Raw genomic sequence first — 27,759 nt, 5'->3', positions numbered from 1 at the left:
GAATTGTTACTGTATTCGCCGACGCCGTCCATTCTGTATAGATACGACCTGCATGCATCATTACAGAAATAAAACACGCGTATCTAGCGACAGTGTTCTGATAGTTTTGTGGGTGTAGTCCTCACGTTCAAATTGTTCTTGCGGAGATTCAGATGAAGTTCTGTCAGGAGGAGGTGGGTTTGTTGTTTAAAAACACGTGTGTGCCACGTGACCTCGTTGAACTAGACCTGTCATGGCGGCGTCCTTCAGACTCGTTTCAAGGCTGGCTCTCGTCACAGGTTTGTGTGTTTCATTCATTTTATTCATTCAGAATTGTTTTTAGGGTTCACCTTCCAACAGGGGCACCCTTTGCACGGGTCTGCCTCTCTGTCTGTGTGCCACACTAAACAGGAGACACGATAACTGCCTCGATTTTGCATCAATCTTCTTGAAATTTTTTATCATACACGCTAGCCTCCTATAATTACTTATTTATTTATTTATCAGCAGACGCCCTTGTCCAGGGCAACTTACAATTGTTACAAAATATCACACTACATAGTAGGGATGCGGGCCGCACCAGGTTCCGTGAGTGGTCCGATCCAAATCAGTGGAAGTCCGGTACAGGTCCGGTACACTTTAAGGAAGTCCGGTACAGAGAGTGGACATAGTGGACCGGTGCATCGCACAAACACTGGGCCAACAAGCTTTGTTTCTCTCGGTTTTCAAAAGATTGAAACTAGTGCAATGAAGGAAACACTGCTGCAATAAAACACTGCATACTCCTAAGACTTAAATCATGAACCTTTTTAAAAGCTCAACAGTAAAAACAAAACAGAAAAACACACACAATACATACCAAGCCAAACCCCACAGAGGCTTTAGTGAGAAGTTATGACACAACACAACACAACAAACAACATGTGGATTGTATGTATTGACATGTCATAAACCACAGCCTGTGAACATGTCATGTGATCTTTTAAATTCTCTTTACCATGAGACATCAAGCAATTATCTTTTTAAATGATACAGTATTTTAATAAGTTGTTCTCTATCAAGAAAATGAACAGGATAGAATAACATTCATAATAGCAGAACATTAAAACATCAGTAAACAGAAAGCCATTGACTAAGATATTGTCAGCTGTTTAATTTGGTATCCCCTGTGTTTCTCATACCAATCTTGTGTGTGTGCTGTATATCAAATAAATATATAAACACATACCTGTCAACAATGATGTTATATGTAATACATTATGCATTTTAATATCATTTACACGACTCGTGTTTATTCCAGACATAAACAGAGCAACAACATTCGTGAAAACTTTAATGATCATTTACTTTCAACTTTCAAGTTTTGAAACGTCAAAAATATATAAAAAATAGGCTGCTTTGAAATCGGCACATTCGTTTATAAACAGGCAGGTCGCATAGTTAATACATCAAGCATTCATTGTTTAAAGATTGATTTCACTGCGCATGACAAAAACGTTTTTAATGTAAAACTGATTATACACATCCCAAATAAATCAACGATTGCAAAACGCAGCCGACAACTGCTGCGCGTGCACATCACTCGTATTTTACAACAGAGACACGAGCAAAAGAAAAATCAGACGCGCCTGTGGGACGATCTCATTTTACACATGCGCAATGCGCCAGGGGATACAGGTTTCTGAGGGGGGTACTGAATTGGTTACAACACCGGCAGTGTGACAGGCACCTGAAGCATCTTTTTAGACTGATAGTCAGCTTTGGGAGCCTGATCTGGGATTTGCGGCCGCGATGACCACTTCAGTAGAGAAAAGCCGGTATGGACCGCGGATGATAAAGTCCAATCCGATTTTTTGGACTCGCCAATGGCGGTACGGTATGTACCGTGGTACAGGGCTGAGCCGGATATCGGACCAGTTTTTGCGGTCCAATATGCAACCCTGGTACAAAGTATCACATTACAGAATATCACATTGTAAAGTATCACATTGTAGAATATTACATTGTAAAGTATCACATTACAGAATATCACATTGTAAAGTATCACATTGCAGAATATCACATTGTAAAGTATCACATTTCAGAATATCACATTGTAAAGTATCACATTTCAGAATATCACATTGTAAAGTATCACATTGTAGAATATTACATTGTAAAGTATCACATTGTAGAATATCACATTGTAAAGTATCACATTACAGAATATCACATTGTAAATATCACATTGTAGAATATCGCACTGCAGATAAGAGCAGTTATAAAGTACAATAAAATCGGCAGAAAATAAGATCAAATTCAAATAAGAGCAAAAAACAGAGAATCCAGTAAATAATTCCATGTAAGAGCGAGTTCGACTGAGAGCAGTTAACTTGCTTATACGAGTAAAGTCCAGTATGAGCACGCAGTAAGTATGGTGAATGGATGAGAATGATTTGAATTAAGAACAATTACAAAAAACATGAATACGGATACCTGTAAGAGTAAAATCAAATACAAGATACAGGAAGTAGTTATAATTAAGAGTAGCAGTAGAATACGGTGAGGTATGGAGCAGTTCAGTGCAAGTGCAAGCTGATTCAAGTACTGGAACAATAGCATGCCATGTAGTCCAGTATTATAAGGTGCCGTTTAGGACATAATTCATCCACTGATATTCACATACACTATATAAGAACATAAGACAGTTTACAAACGAGAGGAGGCCATTCAGCCCATCTTGCTTATTTGGTTGTTAGTAGATTATTGATCCCAGAATCTCATCAAGCAGCTTCTTGAAGGATTCCAGGGTGTCAGCTTCAACAACATTACTGGGGAGTTGGTTCCAGACCCTCACAATTCTCTGTGTAAAAAAGTGTCTCCTATTTTCTGTTCTGAATGCCCCTTTATCTAATCTCCATTTGTGACCCCTGGTCCTTGTTTCTTTTTTCACGTCAAAAAAGTCCCCTGGGTCAACATTGTCTATACCTTTTAGGATTTTGAATGCTTGAATCAGATCGCCGCGTAGTCTTCTTTTTTCAAGACTGAATAGATTCAATTCTTTCAGCCTGTCTGCATACGACATGCCTTTTAAACCCGGGATAATTCTGGTTGCTCTTCTTTGCACTCTTTCTAGAGCAGCAATGTAACGAGGTGACCAGAACTGAACACAATATTCTAGGTGAGGTCTTACTAATGCATTGTAAAGTTTTAAGATTACTTCCCTTGATTTAAATTCAACACTTCTCACAATATATCCGAGCATCTTGTTGGCCTTTTTTATAGCTTCCCCACATTGTCTAGATGAAGACATTTCTGAGTCAACATAAACTCCTAGGTCTTTTTCATAGATTCCTTCTTCAATTTCAGTATCTCCCATATGATATTTATAATGCACATTTTTATTGCCTGCGTGCAATACTTTACACTTTTCTCTATTAAATGTAATTTGCCATGTGTCTGCCCACTTCTGAATGCTGTCTAGATCATTTTGAATGACCTTTGCTGCTGCAACAGTGTTTGCCACTCCTCCTATTTTTGTGTCATCTGCAAATTTAACGAGTTTGCTTACTATACCAGAATCTAAGTCATTAATGTAGATTAGGAATAGCAGAGGACCTAATACTGATCCCTGTGGTACACCACTGGTTACCTCACTCCATTTTGAGGTTTCTCCTCTAATCAGTACTTTCTGTTTTCTATATGTTAACCACTCCCTAATCCATGTGCATGCATTTCCTTGAATCCCTACTGCGTTCAGTTTGAGAATTAATCTTTTATGCGGGACTTTGTCAAAAGCTTTCTAGAAATCTAAATAAACCATGTCTTATGCTTTGCAATTATCCATTTTCAGTGTTGCATCCTCAAAAAAATCAAGCAGGTTAGATAGACACGATCTCCCTTTCCTAAAACCATGCTGACTGTCTCCCAGGATATTGTTACCATATAGGTAATTTTCCATTTTGGATCTTATTATAGTTTCCATAAGTTTACATATAACAGAAGTCAGGCTTATTGGTCTGTAGTTACCTGGTTCGGTTTTGTCTCCCTTTTTGTGGATCGGTATTACGTTTGTAATTTTCCAGTCTGTCGGTACAACCCTTGTGTCAAGAGACTGTTGCATGATCTTGGTTAGCGGTTTGTAAATAACTTCTTTCATTTCTTTGAGTACTATTGGGAGGATCTCATCTGGCCCAGGGGATTTGTTTATTTTAAGAGCTCCTAGTCCCTTTAACACTTCTGCCTCTGTTATGCTAAAGTTATTTAAAATTGGATAGGAACAGGTAGACATGTGGGGCATGTTGTCCGTGTCCTCCTTTGTAAAAACCTGTGAAAAGTAATCATTTAATATATTTGCTATTTTTTTTTCTTCATCTATGATTTTGCCATTTGTGTTTTAGACAGTTAACCTCCTCTTTGAATGTTCGCTGTTATAATATTGGAAAAACATTTTGAAATTGGTTTTAGCCCCCTTAGCAATGTTGATTTCTATCTTTCTCTTGGCCTTTCTAACTTCCTTTTTGACTTGTGTTTGCAGTTCCAAGTACTCTTTCTGTGTACTTTGTTTTTGGTCCCTTTTAAACGCTCTGTAAAGTGCCTTTTTTCGCTGAATATTTTTTTTAATTGATCTATTAAACCATTTTGGCCATTTTGTTTTAGATTTAGATTTGTCTGCTTTTGGGATGTAATTGTTTTGTGCCTCTAGTACTACATTTTTAAAAAAACAGTCATCCTTTTTCTGTGGATGTTTTCTCTATTTTACTCCAATCTACTTCTGTTAGTCTCTGTTTCATACCTTCATAGTTTGCTTTTCTAAAATTGTAAACCTTAGCTTTAGTCATTACTTTTGGGGTTTTCAAAAATACTTCAAATGAAACCATGTTGTGGTCTGAGTTTGCCAGTGGCTCTCTGAACTCTGTTGTAGTTATTCTGTCTTCGTTATTTGAAAAGACTAAGTCAAGGCTTTGCAATTATCCATTCTCGATGTTGCATCCTCCAAAAAATCAAGCAGGTTAGTTAGACACCCTTTCTCCCTTTCCTAAAACCATGCTGACTCTCTCCCAGGATATTGTTACCATATAGGTAATTTTACATTTTAGATCTTATTATACTTTCCATAAGTTTACATATAATAGAAGTCAGGCTTATTGGTCTGTAGCTACCTGGTTCGGTTTTGTCTCCCTTTGTTGTGGATCGGTATTACGTTTGCAATTCTATTGTGCTGATCCCTGTGTGTCTGTGTGTCTCAGTATTGTGCTGATCCCTGTGTGTCTCAGTATTGTGCTGATCCCCGTGTGTCTGTGTGTCTCAGTATTGTGCTGATCCCCGTGTGTCTCAGTATTGTGCTGATCCCTGTGTGTCTCAGTATTGTGCTGATCCCCGTGTGTCTGTGTGTCTCAGTATTGTGCTGATCCCTGTGTGTCTGTGTGTCTCAGTATTGTGCTGATCCCCGTGTGTCTCACTATTGTGCTGATCCCCGTGTGTCTGTGTGTCTCAGTATTGTGCTGATCCCTGTGTGTGTGTGTGTCTCAGTATTGTGCTGATCCCCATGTGTCTCACTATTGTGCTGATCCCTGTGTGTCTCAGTATTGTGCTGATCCCTGTGTGTCTGTGTGTCTCAGTATTGTGCTGATCCCCGTGTGTCTCACTATTGTGCTGATCCCCGTGTGTCTGTGTGTCTCAGTATTGTGCTGATCCCTGTGTGTCTCTGTGGCAAAGTGCCCGCCCCTGTGTGTATTTTGTGTGTTATGTATTGTATGTTGCGTGTGTTAATGTTGGTGTATAGAGATTGGTACACGGGATATAAACGGGTCTGTGTTTCACGTGTATTTAAAAATGTAGATTTATATTTAGGCACGAGGAGGGCACAAATCACTTCACGTGCTGGTTAAATGTAATATGTGAGCACGGGGTTGCACAGAATTAATTCACGTGCTGGGATTCAAGTGAATAATTAATTAGTAATTGAATCCCAGCACAACAGTATAAATAGGCACATTTTTAGTCACTCGGGGTTTAGGTGTTCAGAGAGTGGAGAACGGGTGAGAGAGAAGGAGTAAAATCGTGAGCGTAAATATAATAAGTGTTTTGTTTGTACTCACCGTGTTGGTTCGTCTGTCCTGCACCGTCTGTTTAGTGTTTAGTCGTTTTGTATGTCTGTTTATTTTGGCGCAAGTGCCGTGTCCTGTTTTTGTGCTGTTTTCAAACCTTTTATTTGTTAATAAACGCTGAGTGCAGCCATTGCACTCAGCTCATCATCACCACCGTCTGTGTTTGAATTCCTTTCTGGTCTGACGCAACCCACTCTGGCCGTCTTTGTGACAGTCTCACTATTGTGCTGATCCCTGTGTGTCTCAGTATTGTGCTGATCCCCGTGTGTCTGTGTGTCTCAGTATTGTGCTGATCCCTGTGTGTCTGTGTGTCTCAGTATTGTGCTAATCCCTGTGTGTCTCAGTATTGTGCTGATCCCTGTGTGTCTGTGTGTCTCAGTATTGTGCTGATCCCCGTGTGTCTCAGTATTGTGCTGATCCCTGTGTGTCTCAGTATTGTGCTGATCCCCGTGTGTCTGTGTGTCTCAGTATTGTGCTGATCCCTGTGTGTCTGTGTGTCTCAGTATTGTGCTAATCCCTGTGTGTCTCAGTATTGTGCTGATCCCCGTGTGTCTGTGTGTCTCAGTATTGTGCTGATCCCCGTGTGTCTGTGTGTCTCAGTATTGTGCTTATCCCTGTGTGTCTCACTATTGTGCTTATCCCTGTGTGCCTGTGTGTCTCAGTATTGTGCTGATCCCTGTGTGTCTCAGTATTGTGCTGATCCCCGTGTGTCTCAGTATTGTGCTGATCCCCGTGTGTCTGTGTGTCTCAGTATTGTGCTGATCCCTGTGTGTCTGTGTGTCTCAGTATTGTGCTTATCCCTGTGTGTCTCAGTATTGTGCTGATCCCCGTGTGTCTGTGTGTCTCAGTATTGTGCTGATCCCTGTGTGTCTGTGTGTCTCAGTATTGTGCTAATCCCTGTGTGTCTCAGTATTGTGCTGATCCCCGTGTGTCTGTGTGTCTCAGTATTGTGCTGATCCCCGTGTGTCTCACTATTGTGCTTATCCCTGTGTGTCTGTGTGTCTCAGTATTGTGCTGATCCCTGTGTGTCTCACTATTGTGCTGATCCCTGTGTGTCTGTGTGTCTCAGTATTGTGCTGATCCCTGTGTGTCTCACTATTGTGCTTATCCCTGTGTGTCTCACTATTGTGCTGATCCCTGTGTGTCTGCGTGTCTCAGTATTGTGCTGATGCCCGTGTGTCTGTGTGTCTCAGTATTGTGCTGATCCCTGTGTGTCTGTGTGTCTCACTATTGTGCTGATCCCTGTGTGTCTGTATGTCTCAGTATTGTGCTGATCCCTGTGTGTCTGTGTGTCTCAGTATTGTGCTGATCCCCGTGTGTCTGTGTGTCTTAGTATTGTGCTGATCCCCGTGTGTCTCAGTATTGTGCTGATCCCCGTGTGTCTCAGTATTGTGCTGATCCCTGTGTGTCTCAGTATTGTGGTGATCCCTGTGGTCTCAGTATTGTGCTGATCCCTGTGTGTCTCAGTATTGTGCTGATCCCTGTGTTTCTCAGTATTGTGCTGATCCCTGTGTGTGTGTGTGTCTCAGTATTGTGCTGATCCCCATGTGTCTCAGTATTGTGCTGATTCCTGCGTGTCTCAGTATTGTGCTGATCCCCGTGTGTCTGTGTGTCTCAGTATTGTGCTGATCCCCGTGTGTCTCAGTATTGTGCTGATCCCTGTGTGTCTGTGTGTCTCAGTATTGTGCTGATCCCTGTGTGTCTGTGTGTCTCAGTATTGTGCTGATTCCTGTGTGTCTCAGTATTGTGCTGATCCCTGTGTGTCTCAGTATTGTGCTGATCCCTGTGTGTCTCAGTATTGTGCTGATCCCTGTGTGTCTCAGTGTTGTGCTGATTCCTGTGTGTCTCAGTATTGTGCTGATCCCTGTGTGTCTGTGTGTCTCAGTATTGTGCTGATCCCCGTGTGTCTCAGTATTGTACTGATCCCCGTGTGTCTGTGTGTCTCAGTATTGTGCTGATCCCCGTGTGTCTCAGTATTGTGCTAATCCCCGTGTGTCTCAGTATTGTGCTGATCCCTGTGTGTCTCAGTATTGTGCTGATCCCCGTGTGTCTGTGTGTCTCAGTATTGTGCTGATCCCTGTGTGTCTGTGTGTCTCAGTATTGTGCTAATCCCTGTGTGTCTCAGTATTGTGCTGATCCCTGTGTGTCTGTGTGTCTCAGTATTGTGCTGATCCCCGTGTGTCTCAGTATTGTGCTGATCCCTGTGTGTCTCAGTATTGTGCTGATCCCCGTGTGTCTGTGTGTCTCAGTATTGTGCTGATCCCTGTGTGTCTGTGTGTCTCAGTATTGTGCTAATCCCTGTGTGTCTCAGTATTGTGCTGATCCCCGTGTGTCTCAGTATTGTGCTGATCCCTGTGTGTCTGTGTGTCTCAGTATTGTGCTGATTCCTGTGTGTCTCAGTATTGTGCTGATTCCTGTGTGTCTCAGTATTGTGCTGATCCCTGTGTGTCTCAGTATTGTGCTGATCCCTGTGTGTCTCAGTATTGTGCTGATCCCTGTGTGTCTCAGTGTTGTGCTGATTCCTGTGTGTCTCAGTATTGTGCTGATCCCTGTGTGTCTGTGTGTCTCAGTATTGTGCTGATCCCCGTGTGTCTCAGTATTGTACTGATCCCCGTGTGTCTGTGTGTCTCAGTATTGTGCTGATCCCCGTGTGTCTCAGTATTGTGCTAATCCCCGTGTGTCTCAGTATTGTGCTGATCCCCGTGTGCCTCAGTATTGTGCTGATCCCTGTGTGTGTGTGTGTCTCAGTATTGTGCTGATCCCCATGTGTCTCAGTATTGTGCTTATCCCCGTGTGTCTCAGTATTGTGCTGATCCCTGTGTGTCTGTGTGTCTCAGTATTGTGCTGATCCCCGTGTGTCTGTGTGTCTCACTATTGTGCTGATCCCTGTGTGTCTCAGTATTGTGCTGATCCCCGTGTGTCTCAGTATTGTGCTGATTCCTGCGTGTCTCAGTATTGTGCTGATCCCTGTGTGTCTCAGTGTTGTGCTGATTCCTGTGTGTCTCAGTATTGTGCTGATCCCTGTGTGTCTGTGTGTCTCAGTATTGTGCTGATCCCCGTGTGTCTCAGTATTGTACTGATCCCCGTGTGTCTGTGTGTCTCAGTATTGTGCTGATCCCCGTGTGTCTCAGTATTGTGCTAATCCCCGTGTGTCTCAGTATTGTGCTGATCCCCGTGTGCCTCAGTATTGTGCTGATCCCTGTGTGTGTGTGTGTCTCAGTATTGTGCTGATCCCCATGTGTCTCAGTATTGTGCTTATCCCCGTGTGTCTCAGTATTGTGCTGATCCCTGTGTGTCTGTGTGTCTCAGTATTGTGCTGATCCCCGTGTGTCTGTGTGTCTCACTATTGTGCTGATCCCTGTGTGTCTCAGTATTGTGCTGATCCCCGTGTGTCTCAGTATTGTGCTGATTCCTGCGTGTCTCAGTATTGTGCTGATCCCCGTTTACCTGCATCTGAAGTATTTAATACAGAACTGGGAAACACTCCATTGTGCTGAATTTAGAAATATTCAAACCAACTTAAATTAAAAATATGGGGCAGTGGGATATGTCTGTGTGGTATTGTTCTGGTCTCTGTCTCTCAGGCGGGGCAGTGGGATCAGGCTGTGTGGTTTTGTACTGGTTTCCTGTACTGGTCTCTGTCTCTCAGGAGGGGCAGTGGGATGGGGGCTGTGTCTTTCAGGAGGGGCAGTGTGATTGGTCTGTGTGGGATTGTACTGGTCTCTGTGTTTCAAGAGGGACAGTGTGATTGGTCTGTGTGGGATTGTACTTGTCTCTGTGTTTTTCAAGAGGGGCAGTGTGATTGATCTGTGTGGGATTGTACTGGTCTCTGTGTTTCTCAAAAGGGACAGTGTGATTGGTCTGTGTGGTATTGTAGGGTTGTCACGATACCAGAATTTTGAACTTCGATACGATACCAGTTCAGTTTCACGATTCTCGATACCTCTTCAATACCACGGCAAAAAAAAAAAAAAAAAATCTGAACACGTAAAATCAGAGAACTTTCCTTTAATGAAGGTAAACAATCTTGACTCCAGGTCAAACGGTGCAGGTGCAGTAAACGGAATTTGCATATTATCACTTAAGAAATGTTTTGTGTAGGACTATGATTGACTGGACCTTTAATAGTTCTGCTTCTTTTTGGGAGTGAAATAAAGAGGATGAAGTAAAAGTACAAAGTGGATTAATTTGAGATTTTTATTAAGTGATTCAGGTGAGTGCTCTGTACATTACTGACGGAGAAAAGTTCTCAAGTTTCTACTGTTATTATATTTGTGATTATAACTGTGACTACAGGGGTTTCAGGTGAGTACCATATGTGGAATAAATCAGCACAACTGGGGGTCCAGAAAATAAAAAAAAATCCATTGTTTGATTTGATACCCACTAAATTTAGTACAGAAATGTAGGGCAGCAGTGTGGAGTAGTGGTTAGGGCTCTGGACTCATGACCGGAGGGTTGTGGGTTCAATGCCAGGTGGGGGACACTGCTGCTGTACCCTTGAGCAAGGTACTTTACCTAGATTGCTCCAGTAAAAACCCAACTGTATAAACGGGTAATTGTATGTAAAAATAATGATAACTTGTAATAATTGTAAGTCGTCTGCTAAGAAATAAATAATAAATAATAATAAACTAATGAATGGCAGGATGAAAATAAAATATGCTTTCGAGAAAAAAAGAACATTTGTTGTCAATAAATATTTTTTTCAGTGCTGAGTAGAAAAAAATGTATTTTACAATCAAACTTCAAGGTCTTGGGTACATGTCTAAAATGAAATAATTAAAATTGGAACACCAGAACAAAAGTTACAGCCATTTATAACAAAACTATAGAAAACGCAAGAAATGCAAAATAATATATAGAAGTAAAGAAAATGATCAAAAACAAGGGAAACGCAATCTTATTTTATTTTGTTTTGCAATGTTTTCTTTGCTATCCTGCGCGTCTGCTCCATCCAGTGCTCTCTCACACAGCGTGAAGCAGTCAGGTCAGATTCTCACTGAGAGGTCAGGGTGTCTGTCCGCCAAATGCTTCGCTAGATTTGAGGTGTTGCCTCCTTTTGTTGTACCGTCTTAAAGCTCTGTTTGCAGATGGGCTTGGGTGGATCTTCTGCTTTGCCCTGCTCATTCGCTTCATAAGCGAAGTACTCCTGCTGTACTCTCTTTCTAAGAGCACGGGGCGCTGGGCTTGTGTGCCTCCCATCTTAACCTTTTACTCCTGAATCCTGGCTGTTTCGATGTCGTTGTTTCCACCTGGAGTGTATGGTGTCCCTGTGCGGACAGAAAGGGAAGCGCTTTCTTTTTTTTTTTTTAGGTAATCGACTCCGTCTTTTACATGAAGGACGCAAACACGCAATTTTCATTATACAGGTGCAGAGTGCTCCGATACTTTCTGTTTTTCGGTATTACCGAATGCATAATTAATGAAGATCAGAACTGTTTTTGAAATTTGGTATCGCGGTAGTATCAAAGTATGTCTCTGTCTCTCAGGAGGGGCAGTGTGATCAGGCTGTGTGGTTTTGTACTGGTTTCCTGTACTGGTCTCTGTCTCTCAGGAGGGGCAGTGGGATCGGGCTGTGTGGTATTGTACTGGTCTCTATCTCTCAGGAGGGGCAGTGTGATCAGGCTGTGTGGTTTTGTACTGGTTTCCTGTACTGGTCTCTGTCTCTCAGGAGGGGCAGTGTGATAGGTCTGTGTGGTATTGTACTGGTCTCTGTCTCTCAGGAGGGGCAGTGTGATCAGGCTGTGTGTTTTTTGTACTGGTTTCCTGTACTGGTCTCTGTCTCTCAGGAGGGGCAGTGGGATCGGGCTGTGTGGTATTGTACTGGTTTCCGGTACTGGTCTCTGGTTTCTCAGGAGGGGCAGTGGGATCGGGCTGTGTGGTATTGTACTGGTCTCTGTGTCTCTGAGGAGGGGCAGTGTGATCAGGCTGTGTGGTTTTGTACTGGTTTCCTGTACTGGTCTCTGTCTCTCAGGAGGGGCAGTGGGATCAGGCTGTGTGGTATTGTACTGGTCTCTGTCTCTCAGGAGGGGCAGTGTGATCAGGCTCTGTGGTTTTGTACTGGTTTCCTGTACTGGTCTCTGTCTCTCAGGAGGGGCAGTGGGATCGGGCCGTGTGGTATTGTACTGGTTTCCGGTACTGGTCTCTGGTTTCTCAGGAGGGGCCAGAGCCTTATAATAATGTTGGAGTGATACAGCGGCGTGTATCACTCAGTATTTGTAATTCCCCGGGTTTGATCCGTAACCAAAAGTCCAGTTTTACACACCAACACTAAACACAAAACACAAACACAGTTCTTAGTGATAGTGAATACGTGCAAGTGGTGTAATACAGTTCTCCGTGAAATGCACGGGTGAAAGTGATGTCCGGGTTTATGCTGGCTTTCGCTAGACCTCCGGATCGTGCTACTGGTAGTCTATTAAAAACAGACGACAGTTAACAAAACACTAACAAACACAAGACAAAACTCACGGTTCACGAAACAGCACACAGACTCCTTGTAGGTTTTCAACACTAACCATTTACCAAGGAACAGATCACGTATGCTAAGTCCTCTATTTATATCCTCGCTCATGACCCCTAGGTTAACGAGCGCATCCGCTCCTCCAATCCTCAGATGCTACACTGTTTACTGTCTGGGTCATTGTGTTTGGATACCGTAGCTGCGCCCCTTTCCTAAATGACCAACTTCCACCTACCCTACGGAATAATTTGTCGTGCCATTTAGTTAAGGGTACTCTGTTCACGTTACACAGTGCCCTCAGAGGTCGAGAGGGAGATCTAACACCAAGCACCATTCGATCTCTGTCACAGTCTCTCAGGAGGGTCAGTGTGATCAGTCTGTGTGGTATTGTACTGGTCTCTGTGTCTCAGGAGGGTCAGTGTGATCAGTCTGTGTGGTATTGTACTGGTTCTCAGGAGGGTCAGTGTGATCAGTCTGTGTGGTATTGTACTGGTTCTCAGGAGGTGGCAGTGGGATCGGACGTGCGGTCTGCCAGCGCTTTGCCAGGGACGGGGCCTCAGTGGTGGTGGCTGACATCAGCGAGGACTCAGCCAATGAGACGCTGGGGATCCTGTCACATGACCTGCAGGGGCAGGAGCACGCTGCGCTTTGTGTGGACGTGTCATCGAGGCAGAGCGTGGAGCAGCTCATCACACTGATACAGGTACAAGACAGATAGGGCAATGCACCAGGTATAGAAACATCACTGTATACAGACAGGGCAATACACCAGGTATAGAAACATCACTGTATACAGACAGGGCAATACACCAGGTATAGAAACATCACTGTATACAGACAGGGCAATACACCAGGTATAGAAACATCACTGTATACAGACAGGGCAATACACCAGGTATAGAAACATCACTGTATACAGACAGGCCAATACACCAGGTATAGAAACATCACTGTATACAGACAGGGCAATACACCAGGTATAGAAACATCACTGTTTTCGTCTTCGCCCTCCCGAGTCAGCGCAGGGGTGGTAGCGATGAGCTGAGCTTCAAATAATAAATGGCCATTCCATTCTGCTCGCTGATCCAGTGTGTTAGCTGCTCTGTGACGGCTCTGCTTGCTGATCCAGTGTGTTAGCTGCTCTGTGACGGCTCTGCTTGCTGATCCAGTGTGTTAGCTGCTCTGTGACGGCTCTGCTTGCTGATCCAGTGTGTTAGCTGCTCTGTGACGGCTCTGCTCGCTGATCCAGTGCGTTAGCTGCTCTGTGACGGCTCTGCTCGCTGATCCAGTGTGTTAGCTGCTCTGTGACGGCTCTGCTTGCCTATCCAGTGCGTTAGCTGCTCTGTGACGTCTCTGCTCGCTGATCCAGTGTGTTAGCTGCTCTGTGACGGCTCTGCTCGCTGATCCAGTGTGTTAGCTGCTCTGTGACGGCTCTGCTCGCTGATCCAGTGTGTTAGCTGCTCTGTGACGGCTCTGCTCGCTGATCCAGTGTGTTAGCTGCTCTGTGACGGCTCTGCTCGCTGATCCAGTGTGTTAGCTGCTCTGTGACGGCTCTGCTTGCTGATCCAGTGTGTTAGCTGCTCTGTGACGGCTCTGCTCGCTGATCCAGTGTGTTAGCTGCTCTGTGACGGCTCTGCTCGCTGATCCAGTGTGTTAGCTGCTCTGTGACGCCTCTGCTCGCTGATCCAGTGCGTTATCTGCTCTGTGACGGCTCTGCTCGCTGATCCAGTGCGTTAGCTGCTCTGTGACGGCTCTGCTCGCTGATCCAGTGCGTTAGCTGCTCTGTGACGCCTCTGCTCGCTGATCCAGTGCGTTAGCTGCTCTGTGACGCCTCTGCTCGCTGATCCAGTGTGTTAGCTGCTCTGTGACGCCTCTGCTCGCTGATCCAGTGTGTTAGCTGCTCTGTGACGCCTCTGCTCGCTGATCCAGTGTGTTAGCTGCTCTGTGACGCCTCTGCTCGCTGATCCAGTGTGTTAGCTGCTCTGTGACGCCTCTGCTCGCTGATCCAGTGTGTTATCTGCTCTGTGACGCCTCTGCTCGCTGATCCAGTGTGTTAGCTGCTCTGTGACGCCTCTGCTCGCTGATCCAGTGTGTTATCTGCTCTGTGACGGCTCTGCTCGCTGATCCAGTGTGTTAGCTGCTCTGTGACGTCTCTGCTCGCTGATCCAGTGTGTTAGCTGCTCTGTGACGCCTCTGCTCGCTGATCCAGTGTGTTAGCTGCTCTGTGACGGCTCTGCTCGCTGATCCAGTGTGTTAGCTGCTCTGTGACGCCTCTGCTCGCTGATCCAGTGTGTTATCTGCTCTGTGACGGCTCTGCTCGCTGATCCAGTGTGTTAGCTGCTCTGTGACGGCTCTGCTCGCTGATCCAGTGTGTTAGCTGCTCTGTGACGCCTCTGCTCGCTGATCCAGTGTGTTAGCTGCTCTGTGACGGCTCTGCTCGCTGATCCAGTGTGTTAACTGCTCTGTGACGCCTCTGCTCGCTGATCCAGTGTGTTAGCTGCTCTGTGACGCCTGTGCTCGCTGATCCAGTGTGTTAGCTGCTCTGTGACGGCTCTGCTTGCTGATCCAGTGTGTTATCTGCTCTGTGACGGCTCTGCTTGCTGTGTTTCTCAGCGGCAGTATTTCCGTCCCCCCTGTGTGTGTGTCAGCTCTGCTGGGATCACGCTGGACGAGTTCCTGTTGAAACTGGAGGAGGAGGCCTTCGACAGAGTGCTGCAGGTCAACCTCAAGGTAATGACCTCATTCTCCTCATCTCTACACCCCCCTGTCCTTCTCTCACACACCTTCATCTCTCTCTCTCCTCCTCTACCCCATCCCACTCCACCTCTTACTCACCCTCTCCTCCTCCCACTCCCTCTCTCATCCTTCCTGTCTTACTGCCTCGCTCCCTCTCTCTCAGGGCTCGTTCCTCCTCACTCAGGCTGTCTCGAGGGCTCTGGTTGCCAGCGGATCCTCCAAGGGCGTCATCATCAATGTGGGGAGCATCGTGGGCAAGGTGAGAAACAAACCAACAGCAGGGACCAGAGAGAGACCCACAGATCAGCAGGGACCAGAGAGAGAGAGACACAGAGCAGCAGGGACCAGAGAGAGAGAGACACAGAGCAACGGGGACCAGAGAGAGAGACACAGAGCAGCAGGGACCAGAGAAAGAGAGAGACAGAGCAGCAGGGACCACAGATCAGCAGGGACCAGAGAGCAGCAGGGACCAGAGAGAGAGACCCACAGAGCAGCAGGGACCAGAGAGCAGCAGGGACCAGAGAGAGAGACACAGAGCAGCAGGGACCAGAGAAAGAAACCCACAGAGCAGCAGGGACCAGAGAGAGAGAGAGAGACACACAGAGCAGAAGGGGCCAGAGAAAGAGAGAGACAGAGCAGCAGGGACCAGAGAAAGAGAGACACAGCACCAGGGACCAGATAGAGAGGGAGAGAAACACAGAACAGCAGGACCCGAGAGAGATAGAGAGAGAAACACAGAGTAGCAGGACCTGAGAGAGATAGAGAGAGAAACACAGAGTAGCAGGACCTGAGAGAGATAGAGAGAGAAACACAGAGTAGCAGGACCTGAGAGAGAGAGAAACAGAGCAGCAGGGACCAGAGAGAGAGAGAAACACAGAGCAGCAGGACCCGAGAGAGAGAGAGAGAAACACAGAGCAGCAGGACCCGAGAGAGAGAGAGACACAGAGCAGCAGGGACCAGAGAGAGAGAGACACAGAGCAACGGGGACCAGAGAGAGAGAGAAACACAGAGCAGCAGGACCCGAGAGAGAGAGAGAGAAACACAGAGCAGCAGGACCCGAGAGAGAGAGAGACACAGAGCAGCAGGGACCAGAGAGAGAGAGACACAGAGCAACGGGGACCAGAGAGAGAGACACAGAGCAGCAGGGACCAGAGAAAGAGAGAGACAGAGCAGCAGGGACCACAGATCAGCAGGGACCAGAGAGCAGCAGGGACCAGAGAGAGAGACCCACAGAGCAGCAGGGACCAGAGAGCAGCAGGGACCAGAGAGAGAGACACAGAGCAGCAGGGACCAGAGAAAGAAACCCACAGAGCAGCAGGGACCAGAGAGAGAGAGAGAGACACACAGAGCAGAAGGGGCCAGAGAAAGAGAGAGACAGAGCAGCAGGGACCAGAGAAAGAGAGACACAGCACCAGGGACCAGATAGAGAGGGAGAGAAACACAGAACAGCAGGACCCGAGAGAGATAGAGAGAGAAACACAGAGTAGCAGGACCTGAGAGAGATAGAGAGAGAAACACAGAGTAGCAGGACCTGAGAGAGATAGAGAGAGAAACACAGAGTAGCAGGACCTGAGAGAGAGAGAAACAGAGCAGCAGGGACCAGAGAGAGAGAGAAACACAGAGCAGCAGGACCCGAGAGAGAGAGAGAGAAACACAGAGCAGCAGGACCCGAGAGAGAGAGAGACACAGAGCAGCAGGGACCAGAGAGAGAGAGAAACACAGAGCAGCAGGACCAGAGAGAGAGAGAAACACAGAGCAGCAGGGACCAGAGAGAGAGAGAGACACAGAGCAGCAGGGACCAGAGAGAGAGAGAAACACAGAGCAGCAGGACCCGAGAGAGAGAGAGACACAGAGCAGCAGGGACCAGAGAGAGAGAGAAACACAGAGCAGCAGGACCGGAGAGAGAGAAACACAGAGCAGCAGGACCGGAGAGAGAGAGAGAAACACAGAGCAGCAGGACCCGAGAGAGAGAAACACAGAGCAGCAGGACCCGAGAGAGAGAAACACAGAGCAGCAGGACCGGAGAGAGAGAAACACAGAGCAGCAGGACCGGAGAGAGAGAAACACAGAGCAGCAGGACCGGAGAGAGAGAAACACAGAGCAGCAGGACCGGAGAGAGAGAAACACAGAGCAGCAGGACACACAAAGCAGCAGGGATGAGAGAGACAGACAGACAGAGACTATTTCTCTGATATAAAGTTATTTGTAAATTCAGCTTAACACTTGATGAATAAAGGCTCGGGAGAGGTGGAGGATTAAGAACATTCTCAATAAGATAAGGTGTAGTTCAAAATCCAAGTGTCCAAAATAGAATGGATGGATCACATTGTAATCTTTTTTTATCTGTGTTGTCCTTTTTGGGTGCCGAGGGAGATCCGCGGGAGAGCGGTGGAGTTTTACTCCCAGATGTTCTCCAGTGAGCTGCAGGACAAAGAGGATGGCACACAGCGGTTATGCAGTGATCTTCTACAGGTCCCTGAAGAGGGCAGCCTGGAGAGGGCGCTCACGCTGCAGGGGCTCTTTGATGCAACAACTGAGCAACGGTGAAGCCCCCTGCATCGACGGGTTCCCGGTGGAATTTTATAAAACTTCCTGGGACCTGCTGGACGGGGACTTGCTGTCTGTATATGAAGAAAGTCTGGCCCAAGGAAAGCTGTCCCTCAGCTGCTGGAGGGCAGTTGTCACATTAATGGCAAAAAAGGGGGACCTGTGTGATATAAAGAACTGGAGACCTGTTGCCTTGCTGTGTGCAGAATATATAATACGATCTAAGGCAATGGTCAATAGACTGAAAGAGGTGCTGGGGCATGTGATACACTCTGATCAAATGTACTGCGTGCCTAACAGGTCCATTTTTATGACAACATTTTTCTGATTGGGGATGTTTTGGATGTCTCTAGGCTATTGTGTCTCAGTACTAGTCTGATTTCTCTAGACCAGGAAAAGGCTTTTGGCAGGGTGGAACACCAGGATCTGTGGAGCACAATGAAGGTGTTTGGGTTAACCCTGGTGATGTCGCGTGACATTCAGAGTGTGCTGAAAATGAATGGTGGCTCCTTTTAAAGTGCAGAGGGGAATCAGACAGGGCTGCTCCATGTCGGGGATGTTGTGCTCTCTGGCTATTGAGCCGCTGCTGCACGTGCTGAGGAGAGTCATAAGTGGACTGTCTCTCCCACTCTGTCCCAGAGCTCCCCTTCGACTCTTCACGTACGCCGATGACATCGTGGTGATAGTGAGGAGCCAGGAGTATGCCAGGGGTCTGTGCACTCCTATAGGGGACTATGAGCCACTGCTATAAAGGATGAGGCCAGCGTGCAGAGGAACTGGAAAGGGGTGCTGGAGGGAGGTGGCCACTCCCAAATCTGTCCTACAGAGGCAGGGCCATCATTACCAACAACCTCGTGGCCTCCAATGTGGCACAGGCTGGCATGTCTGGAGCCACAGAAAGGACTGCTGGCACAGCTGCAGAGTGTGCTTTTGGAATTATTTTGGGACGGTTTGCACTGGCTGAGGCGGGGTGTGCTGTACCTGTGGGCTGGAGATCTGCAGTGGAGGGTGTTACACACCAGCATTGCTGTTCATCCTGGAGAGTGTTACACACCAGCATTGCTGTTCATCCTGGATAGTGTTATACACCAGCATTACTGTTCATCCTGGAGAGTGTTACACACCAGCATTGCTGTTCATCCAGGAGAGTGTTACACACCAGCATTGCTGTTCATCCTGGAGAGTGTTACATTGCTGTTCATCCTGGAGAGTGTTACGCACCAGCATTACTGTTCATCCTGGAGAGTGTTACGCACCAGCATTGCTGTTCATCCTGGAGAGTGTTACACACCAGCATTGCTGTTCATCCTGGAGAGTGTTACGCACCAGCATTGCTGTTCATCCTGGAGAGTGTTACACACCAGCATTGCTGTTCATCCTGGAGGGTGTTACATTGCTGTTCATCCTGGAGAGTTTTACACACCAGCATTGCTGTTCATCCTGGAGAGTGTTACACACCAGCATTGCTGTTCATCCTGGAGAGTGTTACATTGCTGTTCATCCTGGAGGGTGTTACACACCAGCATTGCTTTTCATCCTGGATAGTGTTACACACCAGCATTGCTGTTCATCCTGGAGAGTGTTAAATTGCTGTTCATCCTGGAGAGTGTTACACACCAGCACTGCTGTTCATACTGGAGAGTGTTACGCACCAGCATTGCTGTTCGTCCTGGAGAGTGTTACGCACCAGCATTGCTGTTCGTCCGGGATAGTGTTACGCACCAGCATTGCTGTTCGTCCTGGAGAGTGTTACATTGCTGTTCATCCTGGAGAGTGTTACACACCAGCATTGCTGTTCATCCTGGAGAGTGTTACGCACCAGCATTGCTGTTTATCCTGGAGAGTGTTACACACCAGCATTGCTGTTCATCCTGGAGGGTGTTACATTGCTGTTCATCCTGGAGAGTTTTACACACCAGCATTGCTGTTCATCCTGGAGAGTGTTACACACCAGCATTGCTGTTCATCCTGGATAGTGTTACACACCAGCATTGCTGTTCATCCTGGAGAGTGTTAAATTGCTGTTCATCCTGGATAGTGTTACACACCAGCATTGCTGTTCATCCTGGAGAGTGTTACACACCAGCATTGCTGTTCATCCTGGAGAGTGTTACACACCAGCATTGCTGTTCATCCTGGAGAGTGTTACACACCAGCATTGCTGTTCATCCTGGAGAGTGTTACACACCAGCATTGCTGTTCACCCTGGAGGGTGTTACATTGCTGTTCATCCTGGAGAGTGTTACACACCAGCATTGCTGTTCATCCTGGAGGGTGTTACACACCAGCATTGCTGTTCATTCTTTTTAGTGTTCTTAACCCTTCAGTGTTTGACTCCTGCCCGTTCTGCTCTCAAAGGGACTCTGTTTTTCATTGTTTCGTGTCCTGCACCCGTTTACAAGCACTTTTTTACATTTTTAGAGGCATTTTTTAGAGATCTAACCTACATATTAATGCAAGTGTATTTAATTTGTGTTTGTGTATTGATCAACTAGCAAATGTTATTTTTAAGGCAGGCTAGAATGGCAATATAAAGGATTTATCATAATTATTACAAACGAATGCATAATCTTGATATGTTTGGCATGATCTGGGGTATTCAAGGTGCAATGTGTTTATTAGATGATGAAGACCTTTGTTTTAATCTGTAGGTTTGCTGCTGAAACAGTTGGACCTGAGTGCGTCTATTTTTGCATTGTTTATATGTATTTAACACAATTTCACAATAAAGTACACGTAAGTCAAAAGTCTCTCTCTACCTCGCTTTCTTACCATCTCTCACTTTTTTATCAGGTTGGGAACCTCGGGCAAGCGAACTATGCAGCATCGAAAGCAGGAGTGGAAGGGTTAACAAAATCTGCAGCGAAGGAACTGGGCAGGTGAGCTGTACCCCTGGGGAGGAGGGGGGGGGGGAGACAGGGAGAGGTAGAGAAGAGGGACGGGTGGGGGAGGTAGAGAGGGAGTGTTACAGGGAGAGGCAGAGAGGGAGTGTTACAGGGAGAGGTAGAGAGGGAGTGTTACAGAGAGGTAGAGAGGGAGTGTTACAGGGAGAGGTAGAGAGGGAGTGTTACAGGGAGAGGTAGAGAGGGAGTGTTACAGGGAGAGGTAGAGAGGGAGTGTTACAGGGAGAGGTAGAGAGGGAATGTTACAGAGAGGTAGAGAGGGAGTGTTACAGGGAGAGGTAGAGAGGGAGTGTTACAGGGAGAGGTAGAGAGGGAGTGTTACAGGGAGAGGTAGAGAGGGAATGTTACAGAGAGGTAGAGAGGCAGTGTTACAGAGAGGTAGAGAGGGAGTGTTACAGAGAGGTAGAGAGGGAGTGTTACAGAGAGGTAGAGAGGGAGTGTTACAGGGAGAGGTAGAGAGGGAGTGTTACAGGGAGAGGTAGAGAGGGAGTGTTACAGGGAGAGGTAGAGAGGGAGTGTTACAGGGAGAGGTAGAGAGGGAGTGTTACAGGGAGAGGTAGAGAGGGAGTGTTACAGGGAGAGGCAGAGAGGGAGTGTTACAGAGAGGTAGAGAGGGAGTGTTACAGGGAGAGGTAGAGAGGGAGTGTTACAGGGAGAGGTAGAGAGGGAGTGTTACAGGGAGAGGTAGAGAGGGAGTGTTACAGGGAGAGGTAGAGAGGGAGTGTTACAGAGAGGTAGAGAGGGAGTGTTACAGGGAGAGGTAGAGAGGGAGTGTTACAGAGAGGTAGAGAGGGAGTGTTACAGGGAGAGGTAGAGAGGGAGTGTTACAGGGAGAGGTAGAGAGGGAGTGTTACAGGGAGAGGTAGAGAGGGAATGTTACAGAGAGGTAGAGAGGGAGTGTTACAGGGAGAGGTAGAGAGGGAGTGTTACAGGGAGAGGTAGAGAGGGAATGTTACAGAGAGGTAGAGAGGCAGTGTTACAGAGAGGTAGAGAGGGAGTGTTACAGAGAGGTAGAGAGGGAGTGTTACAGAGAGGTAGAGAGGGAGTGTTACAGGGAGAGGTAGAGAGGGAGTGTTACAGGGAGAGGTAGAGAGGGAGTGTTACAGGGAGAGGTAGAGAGGGAGTGTTACAGAGAGGTAGAGAGGGAGTGTTACAGGGAGAGGTAGAGAGGGAGTGTAACAGAGGTAGAGAGGGAGTGTTACAGGGAGAGGTAGAGAGGGAGTGTTACAGAGAGAGGTAGAGAGGGAGTGTTACAGGGAGAGGTAGAGAGGGAGTGTTACAGGGAGAGGTAGAGAGGGAGTGTTACAGGGAGAGGTAGAGAGGGAGTGTTACAGAGAGGTAGAGAGGGAGTGTTACAGGGAGAGGTAGAGAGGGAGTGTTACAGAGAGGTAGAGAGGGAGTGTTACAGGGAGAGGTAGAGAGGGAGTGTTACAGGGAGAGGTAGAGAGGGAGTGTTACAGGGAGAGGTAGAGAGGGAGTGTTACAGAGAGGTAGAGAGGGAGTGTTACAGGGAGAGGTAGAGAGGGAGTGTTACAGGGAGAGGTAGAGAGGGAATGTTACAGAGAGGTAGAGAGGCAGTGTTACAGAGAGGTAGAGAGGGAGTGTTACAGAGAGGTAGAGAGGGAGTGTTACAGAGAGGTAGAGAGGGAGTGTTACAGGGAGAGGTAGAGAGGGAGTGTTACAGGGAGAGGTAGAGAGGGAGTGTTACAGGGAGAGGTAGAGAGGGAGTGTTACAGGGAGAGGTAGAGAGGGAGTGTTACAGGGAGAGGCAGAGAGGGAGTGTTACAGAGAGGTAGAGAGGGAGTGTTACAGAGAGAGGTAGAGAGGGAGTGTTACAGGGAGAGGTAGAGAGGGAGTGTTACAGAGAGGTAGAGAGGGAGTGTTACAGGGAGAGGTAGAGAGGGAGTGTTACAGAGAGAGGTAGAGAGGGAGTGTTACAGGGAGAGGCAGAGAGGGAGTGTTACAGAGAGAGGTAGAGAGGGAGTGTTACAGAGAGAGGTAGAGAGGGAGTGTTACAGGGAGAGGTAGAGAGGGAGTGTTACAGGGAGAGGTAGAGAGGGAGTGTTACAGGGAGAGGCAGAGAGGGAGTGTTACAGGGTGAGGCAGAGAGGGAGTGTTACAGAGAGGTAGAGAGGGAGTGTTACAGGGAGAGGTAGAGAGGGAGTGTTACAGAGAGGTAGAGAGGGAGTGTTACAGGGAGAGGTAGAGAGGGAGTGTTACAGGGAGAGGTAGAGAGGGAGTGTTACAGGGAGAGGTAGAGAGGGAATGTTACAGAGAGGTAGAGAGGCAGTGTTACAGAGAGGTAGAGAGGCAGTGTTACAGAGAGGTAGAGAGGGAGTGTTACAGAGAGGTAGAGAGGGAGTGTTACAGGGAGAGGTAGAGAGGGAGTGTTACAGGGAGAGGTAGAGAGGGAGTGTTACAGGGAGAGGTAGAGAGGGAGTGTTACAGGGAGAGGTAGAGAGGGAGTGTTACAGGGAGAGGCAGAGAAGGAGTGTTACAGAGAGGTAGAGAGGGAGTGTTACAGAGAGAGGTAGAGAGGGAGTGTTACAGGGAGAGGTAGAGAGGGAGTGTTACAGAGAGGTAGAGAGGGAGTGTTACAGGGAGAGGTAGAGAGGGAGTGTTACAGAGAGGTAGAGAGGGAGTGTTACAGGGAGAGGCAGAGAGGGAGTGTTACAGAGAGGTAGAGAGGGAGTGTTACAGAGAGAGGTAGAGAGGGAGTGTTACAGGGAGAGGTAGAGAGGGAGTGTTACAGAGAGAGGTAGAGAGGGAGTGTTACAGGGAGAGGTAGAGAGGGAGTGTTACAGAGAGGTAGAGAAGGAGTGTTACAGAGAGGTAGAGAGGGAGTCTTACAGGGAGAGGTAGAGAGGGAGTGTTACAGGGAGAGGTAGAGAGGGAATGTTACAGAGAGGTAGAGAGGCAGTGTTACAGAGAGGTAGAGAGGGAGTGTTACAGAGAGGTAGAGAGGGAGTGTTACAGGGAGAGGTAGAGAGGGAGTGTTACAGGGAGAGGTAGAGAGGGAGTGTTACAGGGAGAGGTAGAGAGGCAGTGTTACAGAGAGGTAGAGAGGGAGTGTTACAGAGAGGTAGAGAGGGAGTGTTACAGAGAGGTAGAGAGGGAGTGTTACAGGGAGAGGTAGAGAGGGAGTGTTACAGGGAGAGGTAGAGAGGGAGTGTTACAGGGAGAGGTAGAGAGGGAGTGTAACAGAGAGGTAGAGAGGGAGTGTAACAGAGAGGTAGAGGGGGAGTGTTACAGAGAGAGGTAGAGGGGGAGTGTTACAGGGAGAGGTAGAGAGGGAGTGTTACAGGGAGAGGTAGAGAGGGAGTGTTACAGAGAGGTAGAGGGAGTGTTACAGAGAGAGGTAGAGAGGGAGTGTTACAGAGAGAGGTAGAGAGGGAGTGTTACAGGGAGAGGTAGAGAGGGAGTGTTACAGAGAGAGGTAGAGAGGGAGTGTTACAGGGAGAGGTAGAGGGAGTGTTACAGAGAGGTAGAGAGGGAGTGTTACAGGGAGAGGTAGAGAGGGAGTGTTACAGGGAGAGGTAGAGAGGGAGTGTAACAGAGGTAGAGAGGGAGTGTTACAGGGAGAGGTAGAGAGGGAGTGTTACAGAGAGAGGTAGAGAGGGAGTGTTACAGGGAGAGGTAGAGAGGGAGTGTTACAGGGAGAGGTAGAGAGGGAGTGTTACAGGGAGAGGTAGAGAGGGAGTGTTACAGAGAGGTAGAGAGGGAGTGTTACAGAGAGAGGTAGAGAGGGAGTGTTACAGAGAGGTAGAGAGGGAGTGTTACAGAGAGGTAGAGAGGGAGTGTTACAGGGAGAGGTAGAGAGGGAGTGTTACAGAGAGAGGTAGAGAGGGAGTGTTACAGGGAGAGGTAGAGAGGGAGTGTTACAGGGAGAGGTAGAGAGGGAGTGTTACAGGGAGAGGTAGAGAGGGAGTGTTACAGAGAGGTAGAGAGGGAGTGTTACAGGGAGAGGTAGAGAGGGAGTGTTACAGAGAGAGGTAGAGAGGGAGTGTTACAGGGAGAGGTAGAGAGGGAGTGTTACAGGGAGAGGTAGAGAGGGAGTGTTACAGGGAGAGGTAGAGAGGGAGTGCAGTGATTCTAATGCAGTTTTTCTGGCAGGTTTGGTATCCGATGCAACACAGTCCTGCCTGGCTTCATAGCCACTCCCATGACAGCCAAGGTCCCAGAGAGAGTGCTGGACAAGGTAAGGCTCACAGGCCACCTGCTTTTACATCTACTGTTTATTATTATTGAGTTTCTTTGAGATAGAATTAAGCAAAGTGGAAACAGCAATTGATTCACAGAATGATTAGGGGTGGGATTGTATTGCCCATGTTTCCTCATTCAGACCCTTTATTTTCTAAATGTCTTGGTATCCCTGAAGAGATAATGGTCTCCTCTTCAAAAAATATGCAGAATATTTTAAAAGGATTTCAAAACAAACACATTGATTGAGTTTATTTCAATGAGCTCTCTGTGTGCAGTGTGTCAATGAGCTCTCTGTGTGCAGTGTGTCAATGAGCTCTGTGTGTGTCAGTGAGCTCTCTGTGTGCAGTGTGTCAATGAGCCCTCTGTGTGCAGTGTGTCAATGAGCCCTCTGTGTGCAGTGTGTCAATGACCTCTCTGTGTGCAGTGTGTCAATGAGCTCTCTGTGTGCAGTGTGTCAATGAGCTCTCTGTGTGCAGTGTGTCAGTGAGCTCTCTGTGTGCATTGTGTCAATGAGCTCTCTGTATGCAGTGTGTCAATGACCTCTCTGTGTGTGAATCAACTCTCTGCTTTCTGTGCAGTTTGAAGGGATGGTGCCTTTGGGACGCCTGGGAGAGCCAGCAGGTAAGAGAACAACGTGTCTGTGTGTCTGTGACTGTGTGTGTGTCTGTATGTGTTATGTCTGTCTGTGACTGTGTGTGTGTGTGTGTGTGTGTGTGTGTGTGTGTGTTCTGTCTGTCTGGGAGTGTGTGCTGGTTGTGACAGTGTGTGTGTGTGTGGGTGCTGGTTGTCAGTGTGTGTACTGGTTGACTTGTTCCTCCCTCTCTCTCTGTCTGTCTCTCTCTCTGTCTCTCTCTCTCTCTCTCTCTCTCTCTCTCTCGTAGACGTGGCCGATGTTTGTTCTTTTTTAGCCTCTGATGAGTCGCGCTACATCACTGGAGCCAGCATCGAGGTGACGGGTAAGCAGGCTGTCACTATAAACTACCAGGAGCATAGGGAGGGTGGGGGTATGTTATAAGAGCAATAACACATGCCAGGGAGTTCAGATTTGGTCCAGCTTGGTTTGACCTCGTGCCAAACACCCCTCCCAGGCGTGCGAAGATCGGACCATATTTAACCCCTTAGGGGACACAAGGAATTGAGCAGTAGCTCAAATGGTTTCATCTTAAAATACATTTGAGAATGACTTGAGTATCACGGGGGACCTGAGCACTTTGATGAGCAGATCCAACAGCCGGTACATTTTAAACCTGTTTCATGCACCTCATTGCAATAATAAGACAGTTAGCATCATTTCTATTTGTGGGACACACATGTCCCTTGAACCAGGGTTAGAAACTCATGCTCGTCCGCTCGCCTGAGGTGAATTCAATCTGATGAGGACTAGTTGATGTCTGTGTCTCAGGAGTCCTCTGGACGAGTACTTAAAACAAATGTACACATATACTCTCACGTTCAGTCTTGCGTTAAAAAAAAATGCAGGGAAGTCGATTTTCTAACGGGGTGTATCAGTGGTGAATAAGCATTCACAAATAATGCTTAGAAAACAGTCACTCGGAACTGAAACCTCCCTTCATCTCCCCTGAAATGCCAACCCCACTGAATGACGTTTTACGTTTGTGTTCTCCCTCTGCGCGGGATGCAAAGTTTATCGTTTGAATTTACTGAAACACGTTGCATCTTTTGAAGTAAGTGTAAAGTCATTTTACAGTAATGTGGAGATTTATAGCGGGTTACGACCCTGACTGAAGATGTCATTAGCAAAGGGGGCCGATTGTACTAACGAGGTCAAACAATAGGCCACGTTTTACTAAACATTTTAAAACTAATAAACAAACAATTACACATTTAAAGCTTGTGTTTACATTATCATCAGCATATCTTAAGTGACTGGAAGCTGAAATTACTTTTTTAAAACACACTTTTCTTATACCAGTACAGTACTGGTGAGACCACCTGGATGTTGGTTACATCTTCCCGGTTCCTTATTCGCTGTGTAGTTGACAAAGCAGCGTGTCCTTTTTCTGTGTGTTTTAACTCACTTATACACATCTTACTCAATTAATATATTTCTACTATTTAAAAAATAATCGCTCCTTCTTCAAAAAAAACAAAAAAACCCAGAATATTAATAACAAATCTGTATCGGTAGCATAGCGGTTCCCTATATTACCCGCTTGTTTCGCCCCTTTTACCTCCTTAGACGCCTTGCTCACTAAATATCGAGGTATCCCTAGATAGCTTATCACCCCCTCTTTGCAAAAACACTAAAGATTTTAGTGAGCAAGCCGTACCCCACGATCAGCAGCACCCCAAAGTGTAGCCCATTATAACCAATAGAGAACGCATGGAACGCATGGGGGCTCGTCTTTGGCTCTGGTTTTGTATTCACAGTGATTCAGTTGCTTGTGATCACCAGGGCTCTGGTTTTGTATTCACAGTGATTCAGGGCTCTAGTTAACAGTCCTGTCTGTTTAACCTAATTTCCTTGTTTTGTTGCAGGTGGATTATTCATGGGCTGAGTGACAGTGTGCTGAGAGAGGGAACCAATCAGAAACCAGAATCTTTCATGCCAAAGGACCTGGAACTATTTAATTCAGCAATAAGATATCTTCATCATTTTGTAAGATCTTGTAAGAGAGAGAAAAAGATTGAGGAGTGAAGCTTGTAATTTCTGTATTCCCAAATTGTTTGTGCTGGTCTGAAACTTTTATCAGTGTGACACTAAACCACATGTCCTCTGATTTGTGTTCAGTATTATGATCAGTGCGTGTGTGTGTAATTATTTTTCTTAATTTTATATGTTCAAATTGTAGAAATAAAAACCGGATCATCATTT

The 27,759-nt window shown here is 46.8% G+C and overlaps 1 protein-coding gene across 4 annotated transcripts; it reads left to right on the top strand.

Annotated features, from left to right (window-relative positions):
• hsd17b8 (hydroxysteroid (17-beta) dehydrogenase 8) lies at positions 1–27,759 on the top strand. 4 transcript variants are annotated; one of them, XM_059009223.1, is made up of 9 exons: positions 137–278; positions 13,035–13,237; positions 15,148–15,264; positions 15,434–15,529; positions 20,611–20,696; positions 24,834–24,918; positions 25,502–25,544; positions 25,805–25,879; positions 27,423–27,759. In XM_059009223.1, exons 1-9 carry the CDS (start codon positions 233–235, stop codon positions 27,440–27,442), a joined length of 771 nt encoding a protein of 256 aa, XP_058865206.1. In that variant the 5' UTR covers positions 137–232; the 3' UTR covers positions 27,443–27,759. The 4 variants fall into 4 exon arrangements, with proteins under 4 accessions (XP_058865209.1, XP_058865206.1, XP_058865208.1 ...); XM_059009226.1 differs by lacking the exon at positions 13,035–13,237 and having other exon boundaries at positions 1–278; XM_059009225.1 differs by lacking the exon at positions 15,434–15,529.

This window comes from Acipenser ruthenus, chromosome 38 (assembly GCF_902713425.1).
Source record: "Acipenser ruthenus chromosome 38, fAciRut3.2 maternal haplotype, whole genome shotgun sequence".
Taxonomy (NCBI): Eukaryota; Metazoa; Chordata; class Actinopteri; order Acipenseriformes; family Acipenseridae; genus Acipenser; species Acipenser ruthenus.
Note: the sequence above shows the minus strand (reverse complement) of the source record. Positions and strands in the feature narration are given on the sequence as shown.

What these genes read in the sequence shown, in the direction of transcription:
- hsd17b8 (XM_059009223.1), top strand. Translation starts at nt 233, where the DNA reads ATGGCGGCGTCCTTCAGACTCGTTTCAAGGCTGGCTCTCGTCACAG. An exon ending in TGGGGAGCATCGTGGGCAAG is followed by an intron (nt 15,530 to 20,610) that starts GTGAGAAACAAA and finishes CTTTTTTATCAG; the next exon opens with GTTGGGAACCTCGGGCAAGC. An exon ending in GCAGCGAAGGAACTGGGCAG is followed by an intron (nt 20,697 to 24,833) that starts GTGAGCTGTACC and finishes TTTTTCTGGCAG; the next exon opens with GTTTGGTATCCGATGCAACA.